Source organism: Rhopalosiphum padi, chromosome 4, assembly GCF_020882245.1.
Source record: "Rhopalosiphum padi isolate XX-2018 chromosome 4, ASM2088224v1, whole genome shotgun sequence".
In the NCBI taxonomy this organism is placed as follows: domain Eukaryota; kingdom Metazoa; phylum Arthropoda; class Insecta; order Hemiptera; family Aphididae; genus Rhopalosiphum; species Rhopalosiphum padi.
The window spans coordinates 53347969-53363966 of NC_083600.1; the positions used below are offsets into that span (position 1 = coordinate 53347969).

General features: G+C 33.1%; 1 protein-coding gene across 2 annotated transcripts in view; it reads left to right on the forward strand.

Moving 5' to 3' along the window:
• LOC132928300 (uncharacterized) overlaps nt 1–15998 on the forward strand; it is a 149223-nt gene that overhangs the window by 119681 nt on the left and 13544 nt on the right. For both annotated transcript variants that reach the window (XM_060992870.1, XM_060992869.1), the window contains exon 7: nt 46–267. In XM_060992870.1, coding sequence (XP_060848853.1) covers nt 46–267 — 222 coding nt within the window. The remainder of the gene's footprint in view (nt 1–45; nt 268–15998) is intronic.

The window sequence follows — 15998 nt, forward strand, 5'->3', positions numbered from 1 at the left end:
TTACTCTCGATGTTTCATTAATTTATTAATATTATCGTTTTATAGTCGAAGAACTATTGTGTTTGGCCACGTGGAAAGACGGATCGACGAAGTACATGATCGGTAAGCTGGAACACACGCCTACATCATCGGATGAAGAAAAGTATCGGTGCTTTGTTGTGGGAAAATCTATGGGTGGTACGTTCGATATGGCCCAGTCAGGCGATGCAACGTGTAATGGTATGTCATCGCCCACTGACGGGTCAAGAACGATGAAGTTCGTCAGAGGTAAGTTGAGAACAATCATGTCATACGAACGCACTCCCTCTCGTTATCAAATCCACGGTATTTCACAATCCCTATCTTTATGTATCCCATGAAATTTCCTGAGTTAAAGTGCTCGTATATAATTTATAATATCAGATTTAATTCTATATTAAGGTTTTATTTAGTATTGTGTATTTTTTATTCAACGTATCCAATACTTGATTATTTTCGAATCGGTATTACAGTTTATTTTACCAGCGTTTGAACAAAATTGTTCAACACAACCCAACCATGTAGAATTTTGAATATCTTAAAATTCTATTATATTTCTTGGTTCTGAATGCATCAAAAAAGCAATTATATTTTAGATTCTAATTCAAGTGAGAAATGTATTTTTCTAAGAAAATACATTTGATTACGGTAAAATATTTCAAAAACTTCTCTTATAAAATAGAAGCATAGTGTATTTCAAATAGTATTTTTTTATTTATTTTTTTTAATGTGCATTAATTAAAAAAAAAAGAACCAGCGTGATTTCTTTTAAATTCGTTACAGATTTAAGCTAGAAACACTACTATACAGAAGTTCTATTAATTGTTCATCGTGCGTGTTTGTGTAATTCAATCAAAATTTGTCATCACTTATATAATTTAACTTAGTATATAAAACTCTTAAAGTTATAATTAACTTACAAAAAACCATTTAAATTTTAAATTATAATATTATAGTATTCGTTTTGTTTTTTATTAAATTGAAGATTTCTTATTTTAAAATTAAGACTTTAAATTTGAATGTGAAGTTATTCATTCGATAGAAAACTCTATTTAATTTATTTTAAACTTTTACTCATGTTTATAATAATAACGCTTACAATTTGAATAATGTCAAAAACACTTAAGCGAATTGAGTTCCACATCGATGCGTTTTTCGTATTCGATAAATTATCTGTGAGGTCATATGTATATATAATTAAAATACAACACTATATCATGTACTTAAGTGGAAAATAGGAGATCAGAATCTTTGTTAAGTACCAATAATGGTTTCTCCTTCTCATTTGTTTACAAATGATCTGTTTTAAATAATAATCTTCAAAAAATATTAAATAATGAATACGTATATAATATTATATTTAAATATTTAATCTATATTCTTATCAATCCCATACTTTCACTATCTCGTATGTTATTTACACCATAGGAATAAATGAAAAGGTAAAATATTCTCTATTTAAAAAGTGTAAGATGGAATAAGTGACTATTATATTTCTAAGTTTAGCATGTACTTTTAGGTACTTTAGAATAAAATTTTTTTTATAATTTTAGATAGGTATGTTATACCTATATAAGTAATAAAATATTTTTTCCGATTTTATTCTGATTTATTTATTCGACTCGTGTACATACAATATTTCACAAGCCTTACGATTTGATGTATACGTCATAGCGCATGTAATCGTGACACGAAAGTCTCATCGAATGGTTGTTTATAATAGTCTTAAAACTTCGCCTAACCCAAGTGTAATGTTATTTTAAGGTGTATACCTCAGGGGTGCGTCATACTTACTAATGTCTTGGGGAAAAAAAAAACTTTGTGATTTATGACGCCCTCAAAACCGAGTGTCGCACGACTGTTAAAAAGTTTTCTCAGAAGTAACTTTTAAACCATAACTAATGTCTGGCAAATTAATTCTTTCAAAGAACAATAATATTAAACTTCCAAATAGGGGTTATATTGTGGCAGAAAAATATGATACTTAAAATAATGTATTTTATAACCCTTTTGTCTTATGGTAAGCATATTTTAAAAGTGAAAAAGTTTTTGTTTTAATTGATTTCAAAGCAATTAAAAGTCATTGAAAAGAATTAACTTCAAACCACCACCGCCACTACCGCCACTTGTTGCCCGATAGCAAACCAATTTCCATTCGAATCGAATTTCTTCGAACTATAATTGCATAGTCATGTTTAATTTACATTGATTTTTTACCAATTGTATAACAGTTATTTTTTTTTTTTTTTTTTTACTATTAAACCCGTCTATTTATACAACGAAATATTCATAATGATACGGTTGATCGAATTTTTTATTCTATGTACGATAAAACCGTGATTTAGGCGATACGTTTGTTTTTATTATCGTACACAATCGAACTCGCTGAAACAAGACGCATATCCAATTGTAATAAAACAAAAGTGCTTGAAATGGAAAAAATCAATATCGTAAATATATTTATATATATAACTATGTGTCCCGATAAGCATTTTTAGATATGTCGTAAAGTTTACAAGGTAACGGTAGTGGTGGTCGTCTCTTTTCAATATATTTTCATGTTGCTCGATAAAAACTTATATTTAATTTACAAACGCTATCGAAGTTTATGTAGTATTGTAGTTGAACGTAAATAGTTGGAAAAATTGGGTTTTGCGATGACGAGTCCGAGCGTACACGATAATATTTATATATATATATATGTATGTATGTGTATCGTATTATGTTTGCTATACTTTTACGTGTATATGTAGGCATTTGTCAAAAATAGAATTATATTATATATACGACGAAGAGTGCATTGCGGCTGTATATTCACTGGTTATCGCATTTTTCACGCACAAACTTTTACGTTACGGAAGTGAATACGAATCGCCCGGAGATTTTTTGATTTTTATTTCAGACACGTATCGTTTGCGAAAATCTGTCCGCCGCCGCGTAGATTTCGGATTAGAAACTCTGTCAGTCGGTTACTATTCTGTGCAACCGGCGGCGCTTTTGTACTATTTTTATTTGGCGCGCGTGTGTACTGCCGATTCCAACTCTGAAATTTCGCGTATCGACCTTATCCTTCTCTCCTTTATTCGCGTATCCGACCGTAAGCGTGTGTGTGAGGGAGAGAAAGAGAGAGGAAGATAGAGAAAGAGTTTATAGTTGCATTCTTTGTAATTAGATAATATAATATACATATTGTCTCAGAGTATCACATGGGCAATTACTGGGTCAACCATGGAGCTTGGTCTCTTCTTAACTAGACGTGAAAAGTACAAAAGTATTTAATGATGTATAATAATAATAGTATGCTTGATTAAGTTTCAGTGTTAGTCAATGTGTATGATTAATTTGTTTTTGATGATTTTCATTGACTGAACGTGTCAGTTTCTACCACGTAAGGGTTATTACGAATTGTATGACGTAGGTAGGTATAGGTTTAGGTACATAAACCTAATGAGCTAATTTTCAACATAGTTGTGGTAAATGAAAAGAAAAGTATTTCTCATAAAATAAAACGATAAAATTTAAGGCAAACCGTCTTGGTTGGCGTTTACTCAGCGCACGCTTTGCTCACGACTTTTGCGAATGATGTTTTTTTTATGCGTGAATAATATTATTTCGATAACGCGGCGCAAACGATAGGCAATTTAGCTACACAATTTTTGCAGTTCTATTTTTGCTGCTATCCCATAACTCATTCATAACAATGATATTTTTAACAACTGCAATGTAATGTGATATAACAATAATAATAATAATAATACTGACAACAACATCATAATATACTGATGAGTGTGTTACATCTTACAAGAACGACATGATACCAAAATCTCTTAAAATAAATCTTTGACCAGTAATAATTTATATCATTCGTGATGTCATTAATTTAATTATTTATTCATTATTAATTTAATAAATTTTCAAAATGATTTTTTTCTAGTTTTTTTTTATAATTTCCTTATGTTGAACTTTTTAGTGGAGTATATGTGAACTTTAGTGTGTAAATAATATAGATTAGGCAATTTCAAAAACTAATATGATAATATATATTATATGTTTATCTATTTATCTGTTTATTAAATATTCTAATAAAATCTAAAACAAAAGTTCAACTTTTATCTGATAACTTTATTTTAGTTATTTTGTTTTTAATGTGAAAAACTTTCAACTGAACAACAATACCTTTTTACCAATATTATAAAGCAATTTTCATACGAATTGACTTAATTAATTTTCTATTTAATAAAGTTAGGTATGTACTCCTACTTCGTATAGACTATATAGTTTTAAAATAAAAGACGAATGGTACTCATCGCAGTCGACTGATGGGTTGATGTAATAATAATAATAATCGACAGCCAAGCCACCGCTGTCAGAATATTATATAATAATTTAATATGAATTATAATATAATATAATACATAAATTTTATATTATAATGTGTTATACCATAATATATAACGCGTGCCGCGCTTCGATATGGTATATATTACATAATATGACCGCCGCCGGGGAATGTCAATACGTAGCCAGTTATTAAAATCTCTGCCGCCAAAATACATACAACCACACGTACATAATACATACACGCGCGCGCACACATCCCTAGCGCTCAAAGCTCACAGTTCGTCATATCCGGTGTATTTACACACTACCCCATCAGTGCTCGTTGTCGTATTGTATAATGTATAGATGTACGTCACGGGGCCTGGTATAAAATATTATTTAAGTATTAAATATCTGTATTATATTCACAGGTATCTAATAAAGTGGCCGGAAATCTGCGTACGCTTTCCCGGCGCCATCTTTTGTAATATAAGTATTATAAATAGATCCGTCTGGGTACGCCCAAATAGTATAAGTATACTATGACGAGATATTCATCTATGGTATTCACCCCGAGGTTATCATTCAGGCCGCATTCATGTGTAGTCTTCGCTCTGCTTATACCACGTTTTCCTTGCTAAACGCTATCGGTCATCCCAGATATGTGTTACGACAAACTTTCTATTCTACAACAAAAACCTCGATTTGCGAAAATCGTATTTATTATAATTACGTATTACTAAACGGAAAAAGTGCAATGTGACCGGTAAACCATCCATCCATATCTAATTAACCGGATAATGCCTTGACAGTCTGCCCGTTGGTCGTCTAAATAAATGCTACTAAGTATACTAATTTTTATGTACTAAAATCAGACGATTAATAAATCAGATTTTGAATTTGACTGGCAGTTATCAGAGTTATCTATAAACTTAAACCATCACCATTTCGTTTGATCACCCACCCACTTGTCCAATTCAATCTAATAAACATACAAAGAAAAATATTTTTTTTTCGACCAACCACTACTCTACTCTATACGAGCTTGACCCTCACCCCCCCCCCCTCAACAAATAACTCAGTAATTTGTTTAATGGTACAGTTCCATGTCCCAAATATATATGCATAACTTATTAATTCTGGTAATTCACAGTAGGTAACATATACGAATGATTTCACTATTCATAATTTATAGCACAATAACTATATAAACAATTATTACTCATAAAAATGTACGATATTAATATAAAATGCTTATATTATATTAATATCGTAAATAAATATATTTTTTTTGCATTTTTCTCGTTAATTTATTAGCATTGTTATTTATTGAATCCGTCAATAATAAATATTTTTTATGCATATTTTGCGTTAAATTATTATCACTGTTATTGATTCAATCCGTCAAAAATATATTTTACGATAGTCGTGTAATTATACACTGCACCCTTCGCCACTTTAACAACGGGATGTCAACGGACAAAAACCAACTACGTCTGTACTATAATGGTTAATATGCAAAATATACATAATATGTGTATATATATCGATTTCAAATTGAATACGAATGTCAACGTTTGTCGACTCTATCCATCACTATATATTAATTATTATTATTATTATTATTATTATTATATTATTACTATGTACAACAAAACCATCAAATTTTACCTCAGGGGTTCTTGGCCTGTTCTAAAATATAAATTATGACCGGACCACTCCCTCCACCAAAAAGTAATAATTGTATTTTGATTGTTATTTAATATTAAATATGATTTAGTTTTTATCTTGATCTGTAATATGTAGAAAATATAGTCTGGAAAAGATACAGTTCGGCTAATGGTATCAAAAATGTCATTTCAGTTTTTAAAATGTCAATGTATACCAAAATTTGATTAAATTTTTTATTCCAAAATGTTTCCGCATTTGAATATGCAAAACATAAGAACCCTCACTCTTACTGATTACATTATGTAAAATCAACATTTTACAAAATCTACTAAGGCGTGTACTTTTACTATACAAAAACACTTTACTCAATGTTTAAAATAAAGAAACTATTAGTATGAATTTATTGTCTGGTTGAAATGGCAGTTATTACAATTTAAAACATATTAATATTATAAATAGCTAACGTACAGCACTAAATTAATGCATGCTTAGAACATTTTGTAAAAGGTTACTTAAATTTATAAGTTTGTACAGCTAATTATAGTTACGAAATGAGAAATGCAAAATGTGATTTAGCTTTATGCTGTATAGTATAAATATGATGATGCCTTCTTTGAACACAAATAACAAATGTTACGTTGACATGATTTTAACGTTATTCGTTCCTGTGTACAATGGTTTTTTTTTATCTGCTTCCTTCATCTGTATCGCGCATACATGACAATCTTTACAATACTATATGTATAATGTACCCTATACTTGTATTTTTCTCAAGGTATCCACACGACGTGTTCTCCCTTTTCACGTACATATAAAACTCGCGTTCTACCCTCTTTTGTCTTCTGTACCCATTGAAATTACCTTTATATTTATTTAATGTCCCTAATCCATGAATATATATATGTGTGTGTGTGTGTGTGTGTGTGTGTGTGTGTATTTTTTCATCTTCATATCGTTTTACGTTCGTATAAAGTAACACTTTTTTTCTCCTCAATTATTAAGCTAAACACGCACGTACGTATTTTACCGTTTATAACTCCATTAGTTTATTGCTAAAATAAATATAATTTTATACGTCGAGACCGGTCGGTTGGAAAAGAAAAGAGCTACGTGAAATTTCCTCAGTATAATTTTCGTATAGTTTGCACGTAATCCATGAAAAACGTACTACCTACAACTACGTTCCGAGTGAACATTTAGAAAAGGGTCGAATTCGATTAATCGTTTTCCGATACTTCTAGGTGTATTTCTGGTATCGGATTCAATCTTAATTTGTTTTATCGAAACAACTATACACAATGAGATGTTGCTAGCAGTTGTATAATACATCTAATTTTATTCTGAGTGTTGTGACAAACGTTTGCAATTTTATAAATCATTTCACTGAAAAAAGTAAATTTATTATAGTACCTACCTTATATAATACTACCTATAAATTAATAATATATTGTTTTGTGTACTATATAGTTATAAATATGTAAACCATATCAACCGAAATATGCATTTTATTTTATATCACAAAATTATTTAACCTAAATATAAATACGAAATAAGTATTGACAAATGCAATTAAATAAAACTATATTTACTTTTGAGAATAAATATACCTAAGTTAAGTAAAATTCTTAATTTTAAAAACAATTTTTTTTTTTCTTAAGTTTATAATCGCATGTTTTTATTCACTGACATAAGTGAATAAAAAATTCACTTACTTAACCTTATAATTTATTATTAATTCTTATACTCTTTATTATTAAAAGTTTTCAAAATATTTTAATGCAATTTACATTCATTATTTTTTAATGATAAAATGTAATAATATCAAAGAAGTTTTTCAAAGAATTTTAATTGTTTTTTTTTTTTTTTTAATGTAAATAGTAGAATTTATTGAATATTAACTTAAACTCAATTTCTGTGCATTAATTTGTCAATAAAGCTTGAACAAAACCATCAATTACTTAGATAATAAACAGACTTTTTCAATATTGTTGATTGAAATTCCCTTTATCAACAGTGATCCACAATTTAATTGTGATGTTCAAAAAAATACAAATGGATTAGAAAAATAATCATAATACCTACAAATATATTTTATTAAATTAAAATAATAATCATGTAATATTTTTTATAATATACTATGCATGTATATCGGATGATATTTTAGTATTTTAATTAATATTTACACGTTTTACTCAGGTATTTGCAGTATAAACAACATCTAAATTAATAAAATAACAGTACTAAAATGATTAATATTCACGGACATTTATGAGTCACAATTTATGCGTATTTCTTTTTTACTACACAACTTGGTTAATTACAACTGCCGATTAATATTGTGTCAAAAAAAAAAAGCTATAATAACCGAAGCCAAACCGTAAAACCAACATTAAACCCCTTCGGCCTTTCCTGATCCGCCATGTTCCCATTATACTGGTATACAAGGGGAGTAAAAGTATATTGCTTAAGCCGTGAAAACATTTTATTTGGTTTTTATGGTTGTGACATTGCATAGGTTTTACGATGCGAGTTTGAAAAAAATCTCGCTGTAAAAGATATATCACTTTTTGCCAAAAAAATCAATTAATATAACATATATATTGGCTTCTTTTAATTTTCTTGACAGCGAATGGCGAAAGGATGTTGGCCGCTGTTGGATTTTCCGGCAGACCCCTATTTTTAACAGTCACTTTGGATGGCAAGAGAAGAAGGGTAGCTGTTTAAATTTCAATAAACATGGTTCTCAATTCGTTTGTTCGTTTTTCACTAAGGGTTCTTTGGAGAGAAAAAGCAGTTTTAGCACTTTTTTCGACTAGGGTATATCGTAATAGGAATGCGTGTTCTCCTCGTTTTCCACTTCAACATCTTTAACGCGAGTTATATAGTCACAATAAAAAAAAGACGACGATACTTTTTTTATTTTTAATCTCCAAAACTTAACATATTCTCGAGGACCGTTTATGTAAAATATTCCGAAATGTGCGTCATCATGACATTATTTATTGGTCCGTCCAGGAAATGGACGTTTCAAGTGCCTATACTCGGCAAAAGGCATTTTTGTTTGCCGTACTGTATAAAATGTCTCTTAAAAAAATCAACATTCTATTTTATATGATTATTTTGCGTGATTTAAAATATTTGACTTTAACTTATTCGATTGCGTTCATTTAAACATCGTCTTCTTTGATACCACCAACAGTTCAATAAAATCGTGTATACAAAATGAGCAAATTTAGAAAACATTTATTTTAATGAAATGGTTTTTCATGTTTCGTTTTAAAGCCGACAGACAATTACATTGACGATCGATTTAACCCTTCACACACCGTCATCTGTATATAATCGATACGCTGTGTGTTAAATGATATGAATAATGTAAATGGGTATAGTAGTGGTTTGTCGTCCCCATTTTGTCTTGTACCCGTCGATACCAAGTCCTTGAGGATTAAAACAATAATATATATATATATATATATATATGTTCATTTATACAGATATCTCAGGTATATTAATTAATGGTTAATTAAACCCATATCTTTCAAACGTCTACAATAAGGCACTATTATGTAATATAATGTCTGTGAACTTTGCGGCGGCGGCGGCGGAGCGGCGCGCGTGTTGAGTAGGTATTTATATATTGTATATCTACAATATACACATACATATATGATAATATACGTATTATGCGCAACCGCGGTGCATACTGTATAATGTGGCAATCTGAAACAATTTACCGCCGCCGACTTGTAAACGACCGTGTTTGTCAGCATATGGCCCCCTCCGATATCGATTTCCCGGGAAAGAATGATTGTTAGCTTTCGACATAGTGACGGACGGACGAAAACAGTAGCGCGGTGTAATGCGTGGCGGACGGTATATACACCTATGTATATAAGTACGATACAAAATGTGTGTGTGTGTGCGATATAATATACGTTTGGACGTGGGCCAAACTTTCTATATATATATATACAGAGTGATGGGGTGCAGAGTAGTGTGGTGTCGTCCCTAAGGCGGAAACGAGCAGAAAGGGCGCGTCGACGGTGGTGGAGGGACCGGTCGACGACGGGGGATAGAACCGCACTTGGCGTACGGCGGTGATGGTGGGGAGGGTAGGGAGGATCCCATTATACGAAATTAAACATTCTCCGCGGCCAAAGGGGTCTTTATCGCGATGTATATAGAAAGCACCAGCGAACGTGGGAATAGTTGCGCGGGGTGCGCTTACGCACGAGCGGATGGATGTTCCGCGGTGTAGCGGGGGAAGAATACGTCAACCTACGCAATCGGAATGGACGAGATAAGTACATGCCAGTGGATTGTATCGTAATAAATGAAGCGCGAAATAATATAAACGCCTCGGCGGGCGATGTTGTGTAAGTGGTTATTTTTGATGCAGCGATGGCGGTGGCGGAGCGACCTGTCGACCGGCGATAACGCGTTTTCTCGACAGCCGCTGCTGACACCGATGCAGCCCTCTCTTGGAGATTGAATTAGAAAATAAAAAATAGATATACAAATAAATCAAAAATACTACATGTATATAAAAAAAAATATAAAATTATGTACTATATTACGCGTGTTAAGTCGACGTGACGCAATTTCGTAAAGTCGTAAGTCCGGCACTGGTGACGTGTCTTATATTATAATTAAAATTATAAATACTTCATGTGTAACAAGAAACGATTTTTAAATATTAAAATATTATTACGTACACTCTTCGTGTTATTGTCTTTGATTTTTAATCTCTAGACTGTATTTCGTCTAGTTCTGGATTACAAACGAATTATAATTTTTTATATTTTCTATGTACAATATTTGCTTTCACCGTATTAAATTTATAGTTATTAAATATTTGGAATTTTTTCGTTTTATTCACTAAATTATAATGTTTGTCACTATCATTATCTGAATATTTATGTGCGTAAAAAGCACTTGATATAGCTGGAATTTTACAAATTTCCCGGTTATCATGAAATTCATCATGGAGGTTTTGAAACATTTAGAGTGATGGTGTTTAAAATAGTATGTATTAATAAAGCAATAACAGAATGACATGAAAAGAATTTTTAATAAGCATTGCAATAATTGTTTTTTTTTTTTTTTTTTTAACAGAACTTGTATAAACTTATGATAGAAGACTTCTACGTAGATAAATAAAAAAAAAAACATTAACAATATTAATTCTTTAGCTAACAAATAATATAGAAATTAAACTACCCGATACCGTAAACGAATAATAAATCGCGTTTTTCGAATAATATATACGATCATCATTGACGAAAAACTTGACTATTTTCCAACAAATAACAATCGTATACAATAATGGCTATTATATTAAAACACTACATTCACCGAGTTAATATCTCTGGCTGAAATTGTACATTCCAATCGTACGACGTGATCCCTTTCGCGGAATCAGGACGATACCGTAAAATTGGATATAGGTAAGTATATACAATCGCTTAAATACTTAATTGAATTTCCCCAGATACATATTATACACGTATATAAACAATACATTTATTTATGTATACATAGAGAGAGAGAGAGAGAGAGAGCGTATCTATAAGACGTGACACCTTTAAATGCGTTCTATAATACAATCTGAATATACCTTATATCCGTGTGGTTCATCAAAATATAATATACTATTGAAGTTTTGACGACTTTAAAATCGGACATTTTGTAACCGTGCGGCGAGTCACCGCCGTCACCGTCATGCAGGTACTGCAGCGCTTGCGCGTTTACCCGCGGGTTAAGCTCATTGTCTGTGCGCCGCGCTGTGACGACAGACCCGTCGGTGGTGTTGACGTGTGCGGATAGGCGCGGGCGGGAATGGGAAGCGGACCGACAGTTAAACCTGCCGCAAGTAGTAATTTGGCTGCTCGATCGGCCGGAAAGTTAATTGTTTCCGAGCGACGTGGCCCCGCCCCCTCGGCGGCCGCCGAAACTTAACGGGCGTCGTAAATCTTTTATTAGGTCCCGGGGCCCTGCGAGGAAAAACTTTACCACCGGCAAACCGACAGTGGCGGCGGCGGTGAATGTGGTCCGCGCGCGCATGTGTGTGTATATGCGTAACGGTGGTGGTGGCAGTGGTAAGTTTGGGTAGCTGGGATACACGGAGAGTTTCCCCGAATCAGAGCAAAAGTTTTGTGAACACAATATTGTCGGTGGTTTTTTCGCCGATTTTTTTTTCCTTTTCTTCTGTCGAGGGCGCAGAACTCGAAAGTCGACTCTCTCGCCACGAGGCCGTACGCGTAACCACTCGAGTGTGTATATCGTACAAACTACGAATGTATACGACGACGCTGTGCGTACGGCTTTTCCGAGGTGAAAAGGAAAAACTGTTTACCGGCGCTACACCGTGTGTTTACAATATATACATACCTAGCTACGTCGTGTGTACAGCGTGTGATATGTATACACACCCCGACGAAGAGTAAACTACCGTGCGCGTTTATAGTCGTTGTTATTAATAACGTGAGATGTGCTTTTCGTATCTCAAGACGGTGATTTCACAGTGAGTAAAATATTTTAATTTATTCCTCTTTAAAGGTTACACTGTCAACGTTCAATCGTTTAAACGTTCGATTCGGCTGGTTTGGAAACCGTAATTAAATAATTTGTGTAGAGAATATAATTATTAGACATTTAAAATAATGCCTGTATAAGATTAGAGTAATGTTTACCGCGTGGTAATATTTCACGGTATTGGTTATTACACAATATAGTAATAATAAAAGACAGTCAATAATCGGTCGTTGGTCATTACTCATTATTAATGTATCGTTGTTATGCACATGTCGGGCTATTATACTTCGAAATCTGAGTGAAATGATTTTGTGCCGTGTATACTCGAAGATTTACTGTCATACGCCGCCGCCACAACAATTACTCACTGCGAACAGTGAACATCTAACACCTATAACCTCATTTTATGTCCATCGTTTGACTGAGAAAACGAGTTTCAGTTATCTACGTTTCAAATATTCTCATATACAAGTAATATAGTGATGTGATGATGTGGGAAAATAAATAAACTACGTCGTTATACAATTTTCCTTAACTCAATTCGAGCGTACCGCATCCATCCGATTTTAATGGACGATCGATAATAATTCTCTTTGACCTATACAGATTGCATGTATAATTAATTCATGTTTGCAATTAATGTATTGCACTATAAAGATAAGGTTTTAATATTTAACTTATCCCTCTTCTTAATTAAACATTGATTGCCTTACATGGTTACTTAGAGATTCGTTAACTCAATTAATATTACTGCTTATCATTTAGGTTAAATACCTAATTTAAAAATTTAAATATATAATTATTGCTAATATAAGGATTAGTAAAAAATTTGTACTTCAATAAATGTTCATTATTTTTTCAAATAAATGCAACGATAAAAGTCTGCTATTGTATATATAGTATATACGATACTGAACTAAACGTGTTTTTGTAAAAATGTATTTTTTTTTTCGAAATTTCAAAAATTTCGAATTCTATATAAATATGTTTGGTATTAGCAAACACGCACCAGCAGTTACAGCAGAACTATTATTTCGTATACGCACCATTAGCAGAAACTATCCGGTAATCGAACCTAATGCTAGTTCTGACCATAATAATAATTACCGTAGCTGCTGGTTAATGATTATAGTTGGTTTGTGTGCGCAATGTGTTTGGTGGCCGGCAACAGAGAGAGACTCATTAAAGATCACAAGCGTCCATCAACGTTGATGAGCTCGAACATTGTTTGTTAGTTTTACTTAGCAAATAGGTCACTCGTGGGTTTGTATTAGAGTTATTGAAGTTTTGAAGTTCGAAACGGACTAAGTAAACGATACGAAAATATCTGAAGTGATAATATGACACGTCTAGTTCATATAACTGATGTGTCTGAGCATATTAATATAGTCCTATGTGTTTAATTGTGATCCCGAATTTTCAAAATAAAATTAGTCGCTGTCAATGTAAAAAATCGGTTGTCTAGTTAATATCTTTTACAGTTATCGAATAAGTTATCAATAGATAATTTATTCTACTACCTTCTTTGAACACGAGCGTGCACACTTCCGTTTAATCTCTGTACATATTGTCTATTTCCAGGTCGACTCTTCGTGTTCAATTTTTTTATTCACTATTCACGATACTGGTTTTCATTCTAAAATCACACATATTTTGCAAGAGCAGATTTTCGTATCGAAATTCGAGAAAATATAATAATACTGGGGAATGTTATAGTGTTACAATAACCATCTGTTTTTAAAAATGGTAAAAAAATTACAAGAATGATTTTAAAACAGTTGCCGTTCATTCGTGTTATATATATTTATATATATATATATATAAGTAATAAAAATAATGCGACAGAGATAGATTTCAATCGTTGGATTTACTACTCTTGCGGTGTTATCTGCATTAGTACATCTCTCTCGTCTTTATTTGTAATCGGTTTATAATACGTTTTGTGTCTTATGAACGGTAAGTCTATATAAATCGATTGCCACCGTCAGATCCGATACATAGATAGGCTGCCGACTACGGGTTATTATATGGTACTTGCGACGAAAACGTACACGTCCGTTGTGCGCGAGTGTAGATCGCACTGTAAGCCTAAATATATATATATATATTACTACACTTTGGAAATTAATTGAATTTTGTGGAAAAATACGCGTTTCGTAATACAGTAGTGCACATCTGCACAGTTGTGTGCGTGATCAGATGGACTTAGTACACCGAATATAGTGATTGGCTTCGTTTAGGGGACGAGTAAAAAATCGTTTTCGCAAACTCGACACGTAAGTAACCGTGTTATATTAGCACTCATAAAATGTTAGAGAACACAGGATAATAAAAAAAAAAAACGACATTCACGGTGAATCATTTGCTTCCTCTTTACATAATGCTATATTGACGTTTGCCTTCTCTATCATATACGCGCGTGCCCAAATAGCCATGCAGCCGCGCAGGTGATTGGAAACGTCGAGGGTTAACCGTGCACGAAGTGGTTACTCGCGAGAAAAACGCATTGCCGCGGTTTTCCGTTAACCGTATAAAGAGCTAAGGGTGGTAGCTGTGGCGGCGTATAACACGCCGTAATAACGGGTGATACCCGCCACCCCGATTCGACGTTCAGCGTAGGTTGCGACAAATTGCCGGGCGTTTAAAACTTTTTAATAACCCTTTTTATTTTTATTTTCGCTTTGTTTTCGTAAAAACCCACAACGTACGCACACCCCTATATAGGTTTATACATTGCACCGGATCTGACGGGACAAACAACAAATGGGTCGCAATTATTGCGGACGACGTGCGTCGTGGACGGAAACGTTTCCGGACTAATGATCTTTTCATTCCTGCTCGTCCGAACTACCACCACTACGATGACGATGGTGGTGATGACGAGGATGATGATGATAATGATGATGATGATGATTGTGAGTGCGTGTGCGCGTGCGCGCGCGCACGTTTAGACAGGATATAAAGAAAACACATAGCGTTCGCGTGCACCTACCCTTCCGACCCCAAACCATCATCGATGGATGCTACTCATCCGAAGAATGTTATTGTTGTTAACCGACCCCGTCATCATATGATGTTTTCCTTTTTACCCGAGTGCGCGTGCGCACTCATGATACATATTATTAATGCATGGAGACGGAAAAAAATTTGTTTTTCCTTCAAAGGTTCTTCACAGATCTGCTCGGTCAGTGAGCTGTGTGTAATCGAGCACCGACTTCCGGTTGACGTAAGAGGATCCTTATAGTTTTTTTTCTTTCTTCGGCCTGATATAACGAAATAGGAAGAAAAAACTCCACCCCGGTGTATTTTATTCTCACTCCACCGTCGATTGTTGTCGATAGTAATGGTTCTGGATCAAGCAATTCCCTTACCAGTAATAATGGTGACTATACGTAAAAAAAAGGAATCAGACGTAGTTAGAGTAGGTGTATATTATTTATTCCGTCGAACGTGAT